The sequence below is a fragment of the Rhinopithecus bieti genome, unplaced genomic scaffold (assembly GCF_001698545.2).
Source record: "Rhinopithecus bieti isolate Rb0 unplaced genomic scaffold, ASM169854v2 scaffold_14455, whole genome shotgun sequence".
NCBI classification, from domain to species: domain Eukaryota; kingdom Metazoa; phylum Chordata; class Mammalia; order Primates; family Cercopithecidae; genus Rhinopithecus; species Rhinopithecus bieti.
The window spans coordinates 184,150-205,038 of record NW_016807905.1 but is presented as its reverse complement, the minus strand read 5'-3'; the positions used below and the strand labels follow the sequence as shown (position 1 = coordinate 205,038).

The 20,889-nt window shown below is 58.2% G+C and overlaps 1 protein-coding gene across 6 annotated transcripts in view; it reads left to right on the top strand.

Annotated features, from left to right (window-relative positions):
- The window catches only part of NOL4L (nucleolar protein 4 like), a 98,745-nt gene that overhangs the window by 59,808 nt on the left and 18,048 nt on the right, over window positions 1-20,889 (top strand). For 4 of the 6 annotated variants that reach the window (XM_017884112.1, XM_017884111.1, XM_017884115.1 and 1 more), the window contains one exon: window positions 8,375-8,516. In XM_017884112.1, the coding sequence (XP_017739601.1) occupies window positions 8,375-8,516 (142 nt within the window). Of the gene's footprint in view, window positions 1-7,749; window positions 8,084-8,374; window positions 8,517-20,889 lie in introns of those variants that run through there. The other 2 variants (XM_017884116.1, XM_017884114.1) reach the window with 2 other exon arrangements.

Below are 20,889 nucleotides of genomic sequence, written 5' to 3'. Positions count from 1 at the left end.
GGAGGAGTGGGCTGGGGCGGGGGCGGGTGAGTGTGCCCCAGAGTGGGGGGGGGCGATGAAGGCTGCACTGTGGGGGCCGCAGGGCGCCCGAGAGGTGTGTCTGGCCCCGAGCGCCCGGGGTCGCGGGGCGCACCCCACTCCTGGGGTGCGCGCCGCGAGTCCTGGGGGGCTGTGATTGTGCGCGCCGCGCCGCGGTATTGTGCGACGGCCGCTCGGTGTGCAGCGGGCTCGGCACCGCGTCCCGGAGAGGGAGGCGTTCGCTGGCGGCGGGGTGGGGACCGGGCTCGGGTTGCCGCGGCCGCCACGAGAAGGGAAGTGGACTGTGTTTGGGGATGTGAGGACGGGAAGCGTTGAGTGGCAGGGAGGGGTTCCCCGGCGCGGCGCGGGGAGTTGAGACGCGGTTTGCAGAGTTGAACCCACTTCGGCAGGCCCGGGTCCTTCCCGGGAGGGGACGGGGTGTCCCTCTCAGGTGCACCGTCTGACCGGAAGCCGCGGGCGTCGGCGGCCCCTGGCGAAGGGGCCTTACTTAATGAGGGGACACGGCGGGGCGGGGGCAGCCGGCCGGCTCGAGGGCGCGCGCAGGGGTTAAGTTGGATTTACACCTCCGCCCGCTCTCTCCTCCCTCCACCTAGTCCTCAAGGCTGGACACTTTGGGTGGGGAGGAGGAGGGACTGCAATCCGCATATTTATTCCAGCCACTCGGGAGCAGAAGTGACCCTGCTTCCACCCGGAGCTGCGTTTGCCCGAGTCCGGCCGCCCCTACCGGGCTGCGCTTCCTGGGGGAAGTTCTCATTAAGCCTCGCTAATTAGCATTATTCCTGTAGAAAGGTTAAGGTTAGACTGTCCTTTTCCTTATGGGAGGCCCACCCCCTCCTCCCCATTCCCTACTCCCTCCCCTCTCCCCAAGAGCACAAAAGCACAGAAAGAAAGTGTGAAGAGGCTCAGATCAATGGAGAAGCCACAAACCCATTAATTCAAATGGAACCTTTTTTCCCCCTCTAAAACATTGATTTTCCTTTCTGTCTGCTCTGAGGGGAGATGAATAACCTCCTGATTTCACCTGAAATGGTGTTTGGACTCTGTGATTTCCTCCTCTTTCTGAGAAGGATTGTGGCTTGAAATAGATTGTCCCTTGAGATAAAGCCCTACTTATCCCAGAATCAGGTGGCAACCCCAGCCTGCCCCCACACCAACTCACACACCAAAAAGGGGGTGTGCGGAGAGGACCTCATGACTCTTCTGGGGAGAGCCATCTGTCTGATGGGACCAGGCCCCTTTCTTGACCCCTGACACAGGCCAGATTCTGGACTGAATTGGTCTGGGGAAAAGGCCCATTTATGGCCCAGGCCCCGTGGTAGTTTAGCCTCCCGGGTAGTAAATTACTCCTTCATTGGAAAGCCATTAGGGCCTAAATGTGTCCTTGAATACTATCAAGCTCCTGTCTAATCCAGGCTCAGGCTGAGGCTTGCTTAATAGAGCAGGGTTTTAAGACAGCACCTCTAGAGCTGGGCGACACCACCCTATTCAGCACCTTCGTGCAGCACAGTGGGAACAGAGATCACTGCGACCTTCCTCCCAGCTGAGAAGACGCCTTTGGGGAACTTTTCCTGTGGCCGCTACCCTGGGGCTCTGTGGAGCTGAACCGCCTGGGAGTTGCTCAAGAACTTTTTCTGTGTTGTCTGGGTTCCTTTCTTGGAAGGACAGCCCTGCAGGGGATTAGCTCACAGCGGCTCCCTTCCAGCCTTCCTTTTGGCTGGAAGATCCCTGTCTGCTGAAGCTCCTCTCCAACCTCACTTTTAAAGAAACCCCCGTTAATGGCAGGGTCTGGGGTACCAGCGAGGCCCTCGTGGTGAGGAACGCTGATGGGGAGCAGCCAGGTGCCTTTGCTTAGGAACAAAAGCCTGTTTTCCACTCGACATACAGTGGGAAAGTGTGGGAAATGCTCACTTCCAGCATCCAGGCGTCCATGACAGCAGGGACAACAGGACCACATGTAGATGGGAATACGCTTCTGACAGACACGGTGTGCGTGTGAGTGAGTGTGAGGGAGAGACAGCGAGAATGACTCCAGTATGGTAGGTGATTGGCTGTGTCTCAGCTCTCCCTGCCTCATATTTCCCAGAAGAGCTGGTGCTTGCATGGCTAGTAAGCAGAGGAGGCATGTTCGCAGGAAGGAGTGGAATTGTGCAGGGAGTGCTAGAAGGCTGGCCTCCTTCCCTGGTGGCTAGGTGGGCTTGGGTTGTAGCTATGAAGCAACAGCTTTAGGACCCCACACACCCAGGAGCTCAGACCACCCTCATATTTCATATATCTGTGGCTCAGACCACCCTCACATTTCATGTGGGCGGCCCCTTCACAACAAGGATTTGAACCCCTGATGCTTTAGATCCTGGGGGTTTTTCGTCTTCCATTAATAAGCCATCTGATGAACTGAAGTGGTTAAGTTGGGGTCACATGCGGTTCAGTACCTTCTTGGCATGCTCAGAAGGCTGTGTGTGTAATGCTCGCTGACATGGAGACAAGGGGGAGAGTCGCCTCTTGCAGAAGAATGTCCAGGGCCTGGAAGGGGCCTGCAGGTGCCCAGAAGGTGGTGCCTACCAGTGGGTTGAGAAGAGACTCCACTTTGGGATAGAGCTGGTGCTGGGGCAACCGCCTGAGGCTGGTGTTCTTCCCAATGGGAGCTTTAGCCTCCTGTCGAACAAGCCTCGGGGCTTTATAGAGAGGGGTCTCTTTCCTGCTCGGCCCAGAAACATCCCCTGCACATCCCTGCCCCCGCCTTCCTCTGAAACACACACTCAGGGCTCCTGGTCAGGGCTTATGGCTTACAATTGCACTAAATTCTCAGCAAATCCTCCTCCTTTTCTTTCTCAGGCAAGCCGTAGAGATAGAATTACAGCTCTCAGGAAGGGTCTGGAAAATACTGTGTGAGGCACGCCCCAGGATCCCGGGTCCTGGAGGATGCAAATGGCTCAACTTCAGAGGCACCAGGAGCCCAGTTGCAGAGAAATTGACCCCAGTTGTAAAATAATCAGGTTACTGATAGCACCTGCCCGTAGTTACAAGCCATGGATACAGTCCCGTTTCCACCATTTCCCCTCTGGTCTCCCGTTTTCTCCTCCTCCTGGGCTGGGCAGTGGTTGCGCTAGTTACCCTGCAGAAGAGGAAGGGCCTCAGAAGCTGGGTGGAGAGAAACTGAACCTGCCCATGAATTTTGGACTGAAGATAAGAACAGGGAGGGTCTGGTCAGCTCCTCTCCCTCTGCCCCAGAGGCCGGGCTCCCAGGTTGGGGTGTGTCCCAGAGGCTGACTGGGTGCTACCCATCTGCCTGCCTAACTCTTAAGTTCCCTTTTCAGAAGAGCATTTGGCTTTGGCTCTATTACCCTGTGACCCATGATGGCTTTGGTGCTGGAATAAATGATTGCTGGGTGGGCAAGGCCATGGGCTTCAGGGTTTCCAAAGGGCAGAGGCTAGAGAAACCAGGGGGTAGCTGACTGGACAGTCACATGGGGACTGAGGAGAGGGAACCCAGAAGTAATGGGACTGCACACACTTTTCTTTTGTAAATAGAGACAGGGTCTCACTGTGTTGCCCAGATGGGTCTTGAACTTCTGGCCTTAAGCAGTTCATTCACCTCAGCCTCCCAAAATGTTGGCATTACAGGTGTGAGCCATCGCACCCAGCCCACAGTTGTATTCTCTAAGTTTTGTTGAAGTTTGTTAACAGAAAGGGAGAAATTAGCCCCAATTCATCTGACATTCCAGAAGGGAGAAGTAAGAAGCACCCTGTGACCTCTGGGTGAGTCAGTGAGCACCTTGGGTCTCTGAGCAGGCCTGAGGCCTTGGTCACTCTCAAACCTGCACCATTGTCTCCAGCATGGCCCTCTGGACTTGGGTGTATTTTCCCCCTCTGCACAGTCGTCGTTGACGGATTCTGATCTGTGTGTACCTGTAACTGCCTTGTGATTAGCCTGCTTCTCCAGCCTTGGCTTAGGGTGTGAGTGAGGGACTGGAGCTATAGTCTGCCCATCTGTGACTGGGGGGCTTATATCCATGAACTGGACTGTGCTGCGCCAGACAGGTTGCAGAGGGTCTTGGGAAGTCTTCTTCTCTAGCTCAGCTCTTGAAAGTGTGGGTGTTGAAGGGTTTGTGTAAGTCTGACCAAAACTTATTTTTGTATTGTGTGTTTTTGAAAAGTTAGGCTTAATAGACTTGATTTCTCACTTAAAAAAAAAATTGCTGTAGCAGCCAGGTGTGGCAGCTCACACCTGTACTCCCAGCACTTTGGGAGGCCGAGGCACTTGAGCCCAGGGGTTTGAGACCAGCCTGGGCAATATAGTGAGCCCTTGTCTCTACAAAAAATTAAAAGTTAGCCAGGCGTGGTGGTATATGCCTGTAGTGCCAGCTCCTTGGGAGGCTGAGGCAGGAGCCTGGGGGCTCGAGGCTGCAGTTAGCCATGATTGCACCACTGTGCTCCAGCCTATGTGACAGTAAGATCCTATCTTAAAAAAAAAGCCATAGCAGTCAAGATATCAGAATCTTAGAACCTCTTTCACAAAACTGGGGTTCACCTGGCAGAACCCTGGAGGCTGTGGGAAAACTCCTTGGGAGCTGGGGAGAGAACAGTCATTGTTAGGTAACGAGGCATTGTGTCCACAGTTTCTCCCCACTGCACCTACAGATGGGTCAGAATTTTTGCTGGTCCCTTTTCCTAGCTAACAAGGCCTGGTGTGAAGGAACCCTGCCTTGGTTATCTATGTCCCTACCACAATGCCAGCACATAGTTGATGCTCAATAAATGTGCATCAACTCATTGAAGAAAGTGAGCATGCATGAATGTGTGTGTTGTGTGTGTGTGTGTGTGTAAATATAGCCTCATCACCCATGAGTTCCCTCTGGGCCTCATCTTGAAACACTTGGTCATTAAGGAATCTGGTTCCTCCCATTGAAGGGAGGAGATGTGGTGAGGTGGCCCATGGTGCGGTGACACTGTGATGCAGGCTCTGGGCACAGACCACCTGGGTTTATACACCAGCTGTGCTGCTGGCTCTGTGTCCCTGGGCAGTTGGGGGAGGCGGGGCGGGCCTCGCAGGGGCAGTTGTCAGAGCTGGAGCTAGGCCTGACATGGGTGCCTGTGTTACGGGGTCATGGGAGGAAATCTCATAAAACCCTTAGCCTGAAGCCCCGTGCCTGTGGGCACTGGGTGCTCCTCCTAATCAGGTAATTTTGATGCCAGGTTAGGTGTAGCCCATCTTTTCCCAGTGGGACCCATCAAGGAAGTGAGGGGTGGAGGGGCATTTGGGTGGACAGTTCAGTGATGTGAGCCAGAGAAATCCTGGCTGTGTGTGGGGTGGCTGGCAGCAGCAGGAGGGAGGCATTACAGGGCACCCGGCTGCCACCAGCCCACCAGCCTGCATCCTGGGCTTCAGATGCCCTCCATTCAAGAACTATGCGCAATGGGACCAGAGTCCTTAATTGTCAAATTAATGCCGCGTCCTCATTAAACACCAACACCATGCTGGGCAATTCAGTTGATTCAACAAGTCTCATTGCCTTGTGCAGGATTCAGAGGACATACAGTCTGGTCCCCACTGTTAGAAGGACCTAAGGTTTTCCGGGGAAAGACAGGGCAGAGATCCACAAGACAGTGACAGCTGGATACAGCTTGGAGTTGGGATTGTGACTCACAGCAGCCGTGTGGGTGCTAGGCAAGGGCCAACTCAGTTAGGAGGGCGTGTCCAGTCCTTGGCGACTGCACAGATCTGGCTGTGCCTCATGTTAGCCCGTGACCTTGGGCAAGCCCCTTAACCTCCTGGAGCCTCAGTTTCCTCATCTGTGGAGCGGGGCTGACAACTGTACCTGTCTGGTGGGCCTGTAGTGAGGGTGAAATGCCACAAGCCCAGGGGAGCGCTGGGCCCCTGAGAAGTTTGCCTTCTGCTGTTATGGTTTTGAACTTGGCTGAGTGAGGCCAGAGTGTGCAAGCCGTCCCTGCTGCTCCACCCCCCGTGTATTGAGTGGAGTTCAAGAGCCTTTCTCCAAGCTAGAGATGGCAGGTACGGCCCTGCCAGGGTTGCGTGCACTGTGGGAGGGGACCTTTTCGTGTGGTTCCTCTGGGCCCACCCACGCCTGCCCACAGTGGCCTCCTTGCCTCTCCTCAAACCCAGCAGCTTGTGCCCCACTTGCTGCTGCCTGTGCCTGAAAAGTGCGTGGAGCCACACAGACCTCCTCACGGGCTCCCCTTCTCACTTCTTGCAGGCCTCTGCTCCAGCGTTTCTGACCCGTGGGGTTTTCCTGGGCTGCCCTGGCAAACAGGTCCCTCTGCCCTCTCGCCCCGCTTCTGTGTGCTTTGCGGCCCTCATCAATGCTTTTCTGCTCATTGTCCGTCTCCCTCGCGGATGAGGGGTGCCAGACAGGCCAGGAGTGTGTCTGGTCCACAGCTGAGTTTCCCAGCGCCTAGAGGGGAGCTTGGCCCATAGTAGGTGCTCAGTAAATACCTGTCGAATGGATGGATGGGGAGTTTGGAGTAGGTGGCGCTTTCAACTGTTACTAGAATACTCTGTCTTTTAAGTCATGAGCGTTTGAACAATACCCAGAGTCCTTCTCCTTCACCTGTGACTTCTGGTCAAACCCTGAGCATGGCACCCCCTGGGCGGCCAGGAAGTAGCAAGGGGCCCACGCGAGATGCTCTGTTCCTGGTTCCTGGAGCCAGCATGGCAGGACCAGCTGGGAAGATGGGGAGCCGCCTGCCCCTTGCAGCCTTGCTCAAGGCTCCAAGGAACCTTCCCCCACCCTGCCAGTCTCTCTTCCCCTCCCCCTCGTCTCCCTCCATCCAGTTAGCACAGGGGAGAGTTTTGTTGTCCCTTTGTACCCTTTGTGCAGAGAACCTTTTGAACGTGTGTGTGTGTGTGTGTGTGTGTGTGTGTGTGTGTCTGGGTGTATGAGTGAGTTTTCATGAAGGAGGGCTGTGGGTGGAGGTGCTTGTGTTTCTGGAGCAGGCAGCCCGTGGGAGGGAGGCAGAGTGAGTGTGTGTGCCTGTGTGTGGGGAGAGGACACCAGAGGACATGTGGGCTCTATCCATTCCCCGAGGCCCTGGGTGTGCCGCGTGGGGACTGCAGTCGTCACAGCCCAGCTCCTGTCCTCTGGATTCAGCAGAGGGTCCCCACTGCACAGAAGCTATAAATTCCAGGAAACTCCCTACCAGCCCAGCGGGTGGGGGAGGGAGTGGAGGCGAATCCACACTGGTTCCCTAGCACTTGGAGCAGATGTGTCTGCCTCAGGGACAGCAGCCTAAGAAAGTTCCAACCAAAGTGTGTTTGCTCACTATAAAAGAGGCATCTGTGAGGGGGCCCCAGAGGGGAGGCTTGGGGGGTGCTCTGCCAGAGGTCCTCACTGGGGGTCCACAGAGGCCATTGTGTCTTGCTGGGGGGAGGCCAGAACTCTGGGTGTGGGAGCTGCTGGGTCATCTTTCTTGGTTTTACAGCCAGCTCCCAGGCACAGTTGCTTGCTGCTCCTGAAAGGCTGGGCCGGAGGAGGTGGGGGCCCTTCCCGCTGGAGGGCTGGGTTGAAGGGGCCCCGCCCCGGGGGTTCCCGGATGACTGGCCAAGGGCCTCCGAAGCCAGCAGCGAGGGGAGAGGAGGCAGGCGTGGTCCTCTCTAGCAGGCCATCCGGCTGTTTGGAACGCCCTGGCGGCCCCCCAGGCCCTTGAGCTGAACCCCCTTTGCGGTCTGGTCCGAACCCTGGCCTGCCCCGCCCCCTTCCTTCTCTGCACTTCTGGGGCTGGCCCTTTCAGCCCTGGAAGCTGCCCAAGAGCGTATCTTTGAAGCACAGCAAAGGTTAGGAAGGAGGAAGACAGAAATGTCCAATGGGCTGGGGGAGTGGGAGAAAGGAATTCCATGCATGCTTCATGGGAGTCAGGGCGCCGGGCCTGCTGGGGGCACTCAGCTCAGCCTCAGTGCCCGGTGGCCGGCATGTCCTGCTGCCCGCTTCTTGCCGCCGGGTCCTGTGCAGAGTGAGCCCTGGTCCCTGGGCTGGGAGCAGGGAGCGGCAGCCCTTGTTTACAGCGCTTGTTTCAACCTTGGCTCACAAGGGTAAGAGCCAGGCCCTGCCATCTGCCCCTGCAGGATGCGAGACCTCATAATTGTCTTCAATTACAGACAGCACCGGCCCTTAGCCTTGGCTTCCGATAGGAACCAGAGCTGGGGCCACTTCCACTGGGCAAGGGGGAGCACTACCCAGCCCTCACTTCAAGGTTTGAGGGCTCCCTGAGGCCTTCGGGGTACTCGCAAATGCCCACTGGCCCTGGGGTCCACTCACAAGGCTGCCTCGGGCCGATGAGAGCCCGTCCCTGCTGAATGCCCACCTTCTTTGTCCCTGCTCAGGATGAGACGTCTGTGAGCAGCGAGGATTTTGATATGAGCGACTCCACATGGATGTCAGCTGACCCGCACCTGGCCTCCAGCCTGAGCCCCAGCCAGGACGAGAGGATGCGGAGCCCACAGAACCTCCACAGTCAAGAGGACGGTGAGTGCCCCTTGGTGGTGGTTGAGGAGGGGCTGTGCCCGGCCCCCTGCTCCCAGTTGTCCTCAGGTGAGAGGTGTGGACATACTCCAGGGTGGCGGAATCTGGGCCAAGGCCTTCGGGTGGCCCAGACCCAAGCTTGCACTGCCCCCAGCGTTCTCAGCATCTCCACGGGCCCCACTGCGCCAGCCCCTGGCTCCTTCCTCCCAAAGATGAGGGAGGGAGCCCATGCGACTGGCAGCCTGTGAGGCCAGGGGTCTGCCTGGTAGCCGAGATGCCATGGGCTTCTGCGATGTGGGTTTCAGAGTTACCAGGGGCAGGTCTGGGAAGGTTCACTGTGTACCTAACCCAGAGCAGTTCTGCTGCCCAGCAAGGGAAACGACCTGTGTTTCTGTAGCCACATGTGAGGCTATAGCCCGGGTCACCTGGTGAGTGACCAGGCAGTGCAGCTGTCCACACGTGTCCTAGCCCCTTGGGATGCGATGCGGCTGGCTGGGGAGCTGTCTGGATTCTTCCCTAGTCCTGGCCCCCCTGCACAGGGCCTGCCAGACAGCCTACTCCGGCCTCCCTTGGAAGAGAGGCTTCCTTCTCAGGGGTTGGAGAGTTAGGGTCAGGAATCAGACCCCAAAGATCCACCCTGGCCTCCATGTGGACTCCCCCAAGTGGTTGGGCTCTGGGGCCCTGGCATCTACCTTGGTGTGCCAGGGTTGTGAGGTGGCTCTGTGAGCACAGCAGCCCGGCATCGCCTTTGTTTCCGCGGAGGAGATGGTTGGGGGCAGGGGATGAGTAAGCTGGGCCCCAGAGAACTGGGGTGTAGGAGCCGGAGCCAGCAATTAGGAGGGGTTGAAGGTCGAGGCCTGGAATGTGGGAGGGAGGTACAGGTTAAAAAGGGGTGTAATGTTAACTCTGTGAAACGGGTCAGCCTTAAAGAGTAAATAAGGGGTAGGAGCCTTGCTGTTTGGGTCAAAGTTCATCTCCATGGCAGAACCTGTGCGCCTGCCTCCTGACAGCCTTCTCAGGCCTGAATCCGGCTTTGTTTGGGAGGAGACCCAGCCTGGAGGCAGCTGGAGGTGTCTGGGCCAGGGGCTAGGGAGCACAGGGAGTGGCTGCAGGAGGAATGGGGTGCGTGGCTGCTGGCAAAGAAAAGGCTTTTGTGCCTGATGCCTCATGAGGTCGGCGCGACCCCCTCGTGCTGCCAGCCTCCCAGGCCAGTGCTGCCTTCCAGCGTTCCCACGGTGGTGGGGACCCAGCGGGGGCAGCCACGTGCTCTGGGGGGCTCTGGGACTGGGACAAGCTCAGCAGCTGACCTACCGCCTCAACTGAGCTGATTGAGGCCACACCCAAGGAACACTGAGGGCTGTGCCTGCAGAGCTCAGCTGGGGCCGCAGGCTCTGGTCCCTGCAAGAAGGGTCTGGCACAGTTGTTCAGAAACCCAGAGCAGTGGGGCTGAAGGGGCCGTGGTCCCCCTACTCATTCCCGAGCAGATCCCTTGCTGTTATTCCTCATGACCACCATTTGAGAGTGGGATCTCTCTTGGAGACACGTCCTGGGGAGGTCTGGTGATTTGGGGACCGTCAGAATCAGGTGACTGACAGTGGCATTTCTGTGGGGTCCATGGAGCTCCCTCAGCACCTGCTGCTCAGACGCTGGCTGGCCATGAGGATGAGGCTGAGAGATGCAGGGAGGCTGGGGGATCTGTAGGTCCCCACGAGCCCAGTGCGGGGCCAGCCTGGGGTAGTCACACACTGCCTTCCCCTCCTGGTGGACACCGGAGCTGGGACAGTGAGGATGCTGCTGATCGCGGGGCCGTAGGCCTCACCGTCCACTCCGAGGCACTCATAGAGTTGTGGGCCACCCCGCTGGCCGGCTGAGACCCCGGGCAGGGCACAGGCCTTGGGAAGGCCCAGGCAGCTGGCCTGGCCTCTACTGCCCCTTCTGGGCCTGTGGGCCTGTTGGCGTCTGTCCAGAACAGTGGGTTTCCAGCCTGGAGTCCTGGGCCATCTTCCGGCCCCCATGGAGACACACAACCAGCCCCTCTTGAAGGTGCTCACGGTGCAGACATGTGAGGTCCAGCTCCCGTGAGTGAGTCAAGGGGCTCCCATCAGAGCACTCTCAGGCCCCTGTTATTGATGCAGGACTAGGTAGGGACAGCCCAAGCAGATGCACCCACCTTAGCCCTCTGTGTGCTCCACTCCCCGCCTGAGGGTCTCCATCGCAGAAGCCCCCCAACCCCACTGATGCCCAGGTGAGCTTGGTGTGTGGGCTGTGGCCCTCAGGCCTCCGTGGAAGTCTGAGGCCTGCTGTGAGGTCAGTCTTGGTCTCTGCCCTGCCCCCGGGACTCGGTTGTGAACCTGGCCCATTGTTGGTGCCTGCTGAATGTCTGTTATCCCGGAAGGAACAAATGAACAAACGTTTACTGAGCCCTGTCCAAGCACACCATTGCAGAGCAGGTGGAACTCCGCCTCTGATGGGGATAAGTTGGGTTGTTTGTTTCTAGGGACATCCTTCCCATCCGAGCACCTGGGCCTTTTCTCTTTGCCAGGAGTGTGGGGACTCCCAAGGCTGTGCCGATGACACACCTGTGTTGGTCCTTTTGGTGTTGCTCTAAAGGAATACCTGAGGCTGGGTAATTTATAAAGAGAAGAGTGTATTTGGTCCACAGTTCCACAGGCTGTACAGGCATGGCACTAGCATCTGCTTGGCTTCTGGTGAGGCCTCAGGAAGCTTACAGACATGGCAGAAGGTGAAGGGGGAGCAGGTATGTCTTATGGTGAGAGAGGGAGCAAGAGAGAGGGAAGAGGTACCAGGCTCTTTTAAACAACCAGCTCTCGCGTGAACTCATAGTGAGAACTCACTCCGTACAGCACCAAGCCCCTCGTGACCCAGACACCTCCCACCAGGCCCACCTCCAACCCTGGAGGACACATCTCACCATGAGATTTGGAGGGGACCCAGATGCCAACCGTATCAGCACGCCCTCCCTGCTGACGAGTAATCCAGCCGGGAGTGATTTCAGGGAGCCGGGCGGTTAGCACAGATCTACAGCTGTGGATTTGTTGGGGCCCTTCTTTAAAGATTTTAACAAAGGCAGATGAAGGCTGAGTGGCAGAGCAAATCCCATGGCGGAACCACTGAGCCCAAGAGTGAGTTGTGCAGATGCCAGCTCTCACTCCCCGGGGAGCTTGTCTCTGAGGTTCTACCGGGGTGAGTGTCTGCTTGTCCTGAAACACAGTTAGGTTTCTGCCCCCAGCCCTGCCACTGTCTGCGAGTCTTGGTCTCCCAGACCTCTTTACACCAGCTCCCCACATTCTGAAGTCCTGGGATGCTCCTGGGTCCCTGCGATCATAGCTGCTGGCGCTTGGCAGAGAGTACCATCACAGTGCCCTCATCTCATGGGGAGGAAACTTAGAATCAGGGAGAGACTTGGGGCAACTCAGCCAGAGTTGGGGAGGTGCCAGTGCTTCTCCTCTCTCCCCTTTGGCAGGTGTAGGGGCCATGTGTGAGGGTCCCCAGAAGATGGGGAGGGGAGCTAGGGAACCAAAGAAGGCCCTCTCCACACACTTGGGGCACTCCCTCCTTGGGGCCCAGGGCCATGCGGGCCAGCTCCTGCCATAGTTTCCTGCCCAGGCACGGGCCAGGTCCCCTAAAGACCCTCAGCTAAGCCCTGGCCGAGGCTTGGGCTTGGGCTTTCTTTTGGGTCTGAACAGGGCTCTGTGCACATCATAGGGTGTGGAGGGAGGATGTCTGAGAGACTTTGTCCAGAGGCACGGTGGTCTGGCGTTGTCTTGGGGCTGAACAGCACATCCGTCTGTAATTACGCCCCCACTGGTGGGATGATCTGTTTGATGCAGTCTGCTCCTCAAGTACCATAAGCACCCTGAGAGCCAGGACTCCAGCACCCAGCACAGGGCCTGGCACCGCGCAGGTGCTGGGATACTGTTTGTTGAGTGAATGAGTGGACGAAAACGAACGAAGGCATGCACAGAGGCAGGTGAGCCAGTGCGCCTCCTGCAGGCCGGGGCTGGCCTGGGTTCCTGACCGGGCAGGCGGGGTGCTCCTTCCGTTTCCCCTGGATGTGCTTCAGCAGGCCTCTCACTCTGCCCCTTCCTGAGCGGAAAATGTGAGGCCCGCCTGGCCTCCAGAAGGGATGCATGGGGGCAGGGAGCGGACATTACTCACCTCCTGGGCAGACAGGAAGCCAGCGCCAGGGGAGAGCGGGGGTCTGCTCGCTGGGCCTGCTTCCGCCTTCCGCAGGGTGGGCAGTCGGGGGGTTGCTGAGCAAGAGTGGTGTGGAGCCCTGGCTGGGGCAGGTCATGGCCTGGTGTGTGCGCCTCTCAGATGAGGCTGCTCCTCCAGCTTGGGCCTCGGGACACACTGGGGCTCCCGCACCGTGCAGGCCTGGGGCTGGACGAAGGCACTGAGGGCCCTTTGACTCTTCCAGTTTCTTGGCCACTTTTGTCACACCAGCATTGGCCTTGTGACACTCAGGGGTGATGAGCCCTGTCTCCACCTCCCTGGAGGAGTCTGGGGTTTGGTTGAAGCCAAACAGGCACCAGTGCGGGACCCCTGTGGGTTGTCAGCTTGCTGAGGGCAGGAGCCATGTCTTTGTAGAAATGTCCCTTATTTCTCCCCTTATTCCAGAAGTATTACAATGATTGTAGAAAAATAAAGGAGAAGGCCAGGCACGGTGGCTCACGCCTGTAAGCCCAGCACTTTGGGAGGCCGAGGCAGGTGAATCACCTGAGGTCAGGAGTTTGAGACCAGCCTGACCAACACGGAGAAACCCTGTCTCTACTAAAAATACAAAATTAGCTGGGTGGGGTGGCGCATGCCTGTAATCCCAGTTACTCAGGAGGCTGAGGCAGGAGAATCTCTTGAACCTGGGAGGCGGAGGTTGCAATGAGCCGAGATCGCACCATTGCACTCCAGCCTGAGTAACAAGAGCAAAACTCTGTCTCAATAAAAAAAAAAAGAAAGAAAATAAAGGAGGAATAAAGAAAATGAAAATAATGATGTCTGGGGGGCCTATTTTTCTCAGACTTTTATATTATCTAAGTAACCAGAGCCTCATTTTCTTTTCAATGAGCCAGTATTGGCACCACCTTTTTTCTCACATAGTCATTGGCCTCCCTGACACTGATGTGGGCCAGCCACAGTTCGAAGGTTGTCCAGTCAGCCCAGTGACTGGGGGCCCATTCCTGAGCCCACTGTGTGCCCAGCCTGACCCTGTGAGCCCAGAGCTTTACATGTCGCTGTTCCACAGGGCAGGAAATGTCGTCTCTGAGGGGAAGTAACTTGCCCAGACCACGGGGACTGGGTCTCTCCAGAGCCAGCGTTTTGGCCACTCCTATGGAAGGACATTTGAGTCCCTGTTTTTGTTTTTGAGATGGAGTCCCACTCTGTTGCCCAGGCTGGAGTACAAATGGCACAATCTCGGCTCACTGCAAACTCCGCCTTCCAGGTTCAAGCGATTCTCCTGCCTCAGCCTCCCTAGTAGCTGGGATTACAGGCGTGCGCCACCATGCCTGGCTAATTTTTGTATTTTTAGTAGAGACAGTGTTTCACCATGTTGGTCAGGCTGGTCTCAAACTCCTGACCTCATGATCTGCCCGCCTCAGCTTCCCAAAATGCAGGGATTACAGGTGTGAGCCACTGCGCCTGGCCAAGTCCCTGTTTTTCATTGCTGGAAGCAGGCGCCACAGGGTGCCCTTCAGGGCTGACCCCATGTGACCTGACTCTCCTGTCGTGGGCTTTATTCCCAGGCCCTGGCACTGAATAGGTGCTCAACCAACGGCCACTGAGTCACTCTTGGAATAGATGGGGGATCAGAGAAAGGGCCTGGGACGAGGTGGCCTGGGAGGCCGGGCAGAGGCGTGGCAGCAGGGGGCTGGGAAGGGAGGAGGTGCCCGATGCCAGGGTTTCTTGGGTCACATGTTTCCGAAAGCTCCCTATGACCCGGGAGAGAAGCTCCAACCAGGAGAGAAGGGCAGGGAGGCCACGACCAGGCCATCTGGGGAGGGTCTGGCATGGAAGGGTTCTGGGAGAATGGAGTGGTCGGGCCCATTATGTGGCATCCTGTAGGCAGGTCCTGGGTTCTGTGCCATGGATCTGGCCAGCCCTTCCCCGAAGTATGGTCCTGAGCTAGCTGACCCCCCAACTCTGGGCTGCAGCTGCTCTCTGTGACATGGCCTGCGGGCTGCAGCCCCTCACCCTGGCATGCCCCCAGGAGCTCTTAGTGAGAAGACCAAGGCTTCCTACCTTGTGGCCCCTGCTGCCCTCGGGTGCGGCCCTCTGCCGCCTAGAAATGCAAACTGGGCAGCAGGGCGGGCCTCTGGGGAGCAGGTGTATTGCTCGAGCGCCCAGACCTCGGTATTTACAGTGGCAGCACTGCTGGCCTCTCTTCCTTGGCTTGGCCCCCTCCCCTGGGTGCCTCCTCCCTGGCCTCCAAGGGGTCTGCAGGGAAGCGTGGGGGCACACAGAGCTCAGATCTTGCTCAGCTCCCTCCTTGCCAGGCAGCCTTGGGCGGGTGCCGTCCCCTTGACAGGCAGGGGTGATCATCTTGGCCCACCTTGCCAGGTGGTTGAGGACCAGATGTGGACAGCACAGAGGCCTGCTGGGGGCCAGGTTGGGACTGGATGTGGGCAGTCTTCGTCACCTCCCCCAGATTCTCTGAGCCCTGCATGCCACCCCCTTGGTCCAGTCCTGCCTCCTCAGCCAGCCTGGTTTCCCTTGGTCCCCTCCGCCATGGAGGCCTGTGGGACCCTGACCGTAGCTTACCTCACAGCCACCCTCAGCGGCGTTCCCGTCCCTACTCTCAGCCCCCAACCACCATCCAGGTCATGCTTCTTTGGAAAGGGAGCCGGGCTAGGGGGTCCTTGGTGTCAACGAGACTCAGGCACTCCTGAGTCCCTGTCCCTCCCTCCCCACCCACATGAGCCAGGCCCTGTCCAGGGACCCTGAGTTCCCAAGACGCTGCTTCTCAATCTGGCAAACGCCAGACCCATCCCAGGTGCCCACACTGATGGGCAGCTAAGCGGGCAGTGAGGAGTCAGTGCTGCCATCCAAGGAGAAGGTACTAGGCAGAAGTGTGCCTCCGGCTTCTGGTACTCAGGGTGCCATGGGGTGTCCCCAGCAAGGGGTGAAGCTGTTTGAGTGAGGGATCAGGCAGGAGGCAATATGGCTGGTGGGGAAGGAGCTGATGGGAGTAACGGCCAGGCCACCAGGGCTCAGAGACCATCACCCGCATTACCTCTGTGCCACGGCTCCTTCTAGTGCCCTCCTCAGGTGATGCCCCCACTCCCCCGGGCCCATCCCTAGGTCACAGCAGCCCTCTCCTACCAAGGGGCACATAACTCTGGCCTGCTGCTGACTCCCCCTGGACCCAACACTCATGGCCAGACATCTGCCCTGGTCACTATTGCGTGGCAGGAGGTGTGGCCCTTGCACCAGTCTCCCTGGGTTGGCCTCTGAAAGGCCTCTCTTGCAGTGGGCTTTTAAGCCAAGCCTTCTCCCTAACACCTGCTCATTATGGCCATGTCCATTGCCCTCACCCTAATTCTCACAGCTGAGGCCAGAAACCAGGACTGGGCCCCATTCTGCGGGTGCAGGTCCCGCCCACCCCCACCCCAGGAGCAAGAGCTATTTGTTCCTCCTCAAGGCTCCAAACACCCACAACAGATGAGCAGGCGGCGGCCTCCTGGCCTCCCCTCCCCCAGGAGCAGAGAGCTGGGGCCCAGGCCTTCCAGGGATTGGCTGTAGGCCACACTGGCAGTCCCCGGTCACAGGAAAGTGTCCATCATCAGCTGGGCCGCGGGCGGCACAGACAATGCTGGGCTGTGCTGGGCCCTGGCCCGCCAAGGGGTGAGAGACGCCGGGAGACAGCACCGAGAGATCCCTTTATCCAGGAGCGAGCAGGGCCTACACAGCCCTGGCCTTGTCCGGGGTGCTGGGGCCTTGGGTCTCCAGAGGACAAGCTCTGGGGCCTGAGGAGCTGAGAGGTTCACCTACTGAGAAAGCAGGGAAGTGAGCCAGGCATGGTGGCTCACGCCCGTAATCCTAGCACTTTGGGAGGCTAAGGCGGGCAGATCACATGGGGTCAGGATTTTGAGACCAGCCTGGCCAACATGGCAAAACCCCACTTCTACTAAAAGTACAAAAATTAGCTGGGCATGGTGATGGGCACCTGTAATCCTAGCTACTCAGGAGGCTGAGGCAGGAGAATCGCTTGAACCCAGGAGGTGGAGGTTGCAGTGAGCCAAGATCACACCACTGAACTCCAGCCTGGGTGACAGAGTGACTCCATCTCAAAAAAATGGAGGTGAAGGTGAGCCTGGACCAGTGGGGCCATGTGGGGATCAGTGCCCTTGCCCCTCGCAGCCGCCCCTTAGCCCAGGATACATACAGAGCTCTTGTCCAGCAGGCTCCTCTGTCAGGCCAGGCCCTCCTGAGGCACCTCCACTGGGAGCCTGTTCAAGGGTGACTTTCCCAGGAACCAGGAAGTGACCAGGCCATGTTGGTGTCATCACCCCGACCTAAGAACTGCAATGCACCAAACCCAGACTGGCTCCCGGGATGGCTGGAGGAGGCCTGCAGGGGCTTTGGGGCCAGGGCCCTGCCCCATGAATCATTCACCCATGGTGGCCTGGAGTGGCTCTGTTTGCTCTGAGAACACGGGGAGCAGGCTGTATGTGTCCCAGCTCGATCTTTGCACACTGAATTAGTGTTTATTTCTCACCACCTGCGCTTGGCCTGGAGGACGGGGCCAGGGAGGACACCCACACCCAGGCAGTTCATCCTGGGAGCGCTTCCCCAGGGCATCAGGGGCCAGTAGGTATTGGGGGAGGGGCTCTAGGAAATGGGGCAGTCTGGTAGCAGGGGTAGGGAATTGTCCCACAGTACAGATGGGCAAATCAAGGCTGGCCTTGGAGGTTCCCAGAATGCCTGAGAGCACTGGGTGGCCTAGGTGGTGCTTTGGGGCTGTCTGGGTGCCGCCACTCATCCCGGGCGATGGGCCAGTGACTTCCCCCTGGAGCCTCTGGTTCCTCCCTGATGTCTGCTGCAGAGGGTGGTTGTGCAAATCAGGCATGATGAGTTACCCACCGCCTGACACTTGGGACCTGACGCATCATTGGTGTCCACCTTCCCCTCCACTGAAGGTGGTGTCTGTCTCCAGGGCCTCACCGCTTGAGCCACCTGTCCCAAGGCCTGAATATCATCTGCAGCTTGGACACTTGTCTAGGGGCGAGGACCCCCCAGGGTCTCTGCAGAGAGAAATGATTTCAGTTTTAGGGGAAAATCTAGGTGTGCGACGTCTAATTCAGTAGCCAAGGACGGCTACCGAGCCTTGGAAAAGGCTAGTGCAGACAGGTATGCAATACATGCTGCGTCTTGGTGGCTCCATAGGAAAGAAGAAGGTGAAATACCTCAGCTCTGATAACACGGTGTTGACTATTGAAATGGTAATATTTTGGATATATTGGGTTAAATAAAGTAGATTATTAAAATTGATTTCACCTGTTTCTTTATTACTTTTTAAAACGTGGGTACCAGGGCACTAAAATCCCTCATGTAGCTCACTCTCTGTTTCTGTCGGACAGCGCTGCTCCTGACTGTGAGGGACTAGATTGGCACCTGCCTAAGGAAAGAGTGACCAGAGTTTCAGCAGGAATGCCTGCTGCCCGGGCACTGAGGGGCACACACAGAGGAGGCACGTGCTGTGGGGGTAGAGGCACTGGCGCCCCGGGGCTGCAAATTAGGGGGCAAGTGTGGCACTCAGATGGGGGCATGGGCTTCCTGCCCCGTGGCTGGGGCTGGGTCAGGCTGTGTGAACCACAGGGACAGAGCAGGGTACTCAGGAGAGCAGCTTTGCAGGCAGCCGGGGCCTGAGGGCCACGTGGAGAATGTAGGTGCCCTGTGTGGCCTCATCACCCAGGATGGTAGGGTCCTAGTGTCCCCCATTTGACCTCTGTGCCCCTCCTGCCTTTCCGGAGGAAGAGCTGGGCAGCCCGCCCTGAGCCTGGTGCTCCTTGGAACTATGCATCATGTAAACACGGCCTGGGCGCTGGCCTTTGTCAAAGCAGGCAGGGGGCCAGCCCTGGGGAGGTGCGCGCCTCAAATTCAGAGTGGAGTCAGCACCCCCAGACCACAGCCCAGAGCCCTGCTGTCCACGCCTCCATGGCCATGGTGGGCCTTGGCTCCAGCAGTCTCCCACCCCCTCCTCCCCCGTCGCCTTGTTGTGCGTGAATTATTGATGCCCCTCCCGTCCCCTGCCTGGCTGTTGCTGTGACAGAGTCTCGTGGAGGCGGCTCTGCCTCCAGCAGCCACACCTCTGGACACAGAAGTCAGTCTGCACGCAGGGCCTGCTGGCCTCCAGTGGCCGTGTACCTGGCCTATGGTCCCAGGGATGGTGGGCCTTCCCATTCTCCGAGCCTAGCCTGGGAGCTGGCGGGAGTCGCCCACCGGGAGAGGGTGCCACTGGCTTTGGGCCCCAGAGCGCGGTGTGGCGATTGGTGGTTCACACAGAGCTGGGCTTGTGCAGGCTGTGGGGCACTGGCGCCCACATAAGGGCATTGTTTGCTGAGGTAAAAGGGGTTTTTGTTTCCTTCTGGAGACGGGACAGAGGGAGGAACAATTTCCCCCATTCATCACTAATTCCTCCATTTGAATAGCAGCACATCGCCCCATGTTCAAATAGATGGGCACGGCAGTCCTTCCCTGCCCGTAGGCATTCTGAGCACAGGTGGTGGGCTTCGGGTCCTGCCCAGATGAAGTAGTCACCCTTTGCCACAGTGGGGAAGGCCTAGTTTTGTAGAAATGCTCAGAGGGGGTACATCCCCGGCTGCTTCCCCAAGGCCCCTCAGGACACCTCTCTGCTGCCCACGCAGCCACAGGCTGGGGGCAGGCCCACCCTGCTGCCAATCACGCTGGGCCCCAGCAGGCTGGCCTCAGGGGTGACCCTCCTGGAGAGGCCTCCTGGCAACAGCAAGATGGGGACCAGGTGGGGACAAGAGGTCACCTGGGTAGCCTTAGACTCCACTTCCAGCTCCAGGTGTGGAGGGTCCATCCAGAACTCCCAGCTTCCCACTGAGCCTCCCAGCTGGAGGCCTGCACCCCGTGAGGCCTGTGTGCCAGGGCTTCGGTGCCCATGGAGCCAGCTGGGTTTCTTCACAGAGTCATAAAGTGCCAGAGCCCAGGAGGGCGTCAGCGGCAACTCCCAGGATTGTAGATAAGAGGAGGCCCAGGAGGTGGCAGTGCCCAAGGTCGCCTAGACTGCAGGACCCTATACCCGTACCATCCCTGCCCAGACCCCACTGCATTCCATCCCAGCATGGGTTTGTGTGCCTGTCTATGTCTCTTTTAAATCAGTTTTGTGTTTGTTTGTTTGTTTTTGAGAGAGTCTCACTCTGTCGCCAGACTGGAGTCCAATGGTGCAATCTCGTCTCACTGCAACCTCCACTTCCTGGGTTCAAGCGATTCTCCTGCCTCAGCCTCCTGAGTAACTGGGACTACAGGCATGTGCCACCACGCCCAGCTAATTTTGTATTTTAGTAGAGACGGGGTTTCACCATGTTGGCCAGGATGGTCTCAATCTCTTGACCTCGTGATCCGCCTGCCTCTGCCTCCCAAAGTGCTGGGATTACAAGCGTGAGCCACTGCACCTGGCCTAAATCACATTTTTTTTAAGGGTTGTGGGAGGCAGAATTCCAATCGGATCAAAACCCAACTGCCCCCAGTCTCTCTATTCCTTCTTTCCCCAGTGACAGGCACGTTCTCCTGGCCAGGTGCAGTATGGGGTGGGTGTGAGGATTGCAGCCAGTCCCTCCCGTGGGCATCAGCCCTTCCGTGGGCACCACCTCCTTTTGTGGGTACCAGCCTCCTCAAGACTGAGCTGGGTGTCATGGTGAGGTCCCCGTGCGGAGCGATCCCAGCCCCCAGGTCCCATCCCTTGGCCTCTGCCAGGGAGAAGAACCTGGACTACTCAGAGACCAAGCCATTGGTGTGAGCCTGCCCCAACCAGCCTAAGCAATACGGAAATTGTCAGTTCCCTCACCAAAACCTCTAGGGCCTTCCTAGGTGGCAGGCACAGATGCATTCCAGGGGATCATCTGTGCCCCCATCAGCCCTGCTTTCCCCAGCATGGGCCTCCCTGCACCATGGGCCCAGCAACCCCAGGTAGAGAGTGCCTTCCCAGCCATCGCAGCAAGAGCCCCCGCGTGACGTCCTCGGGTCCAGCTTGGTCACACGCTCTCACCAGTTGCTGTGATGGGCTGACTGGCCAGGCCTGGGACATACATTCACCCTGGGGAGCCCAGGAAGACTCAGTTGCCCTCACCAGCGGGAGGGGTGTGATCTAGGGGGCAGCAGGAGCCATCCAGCC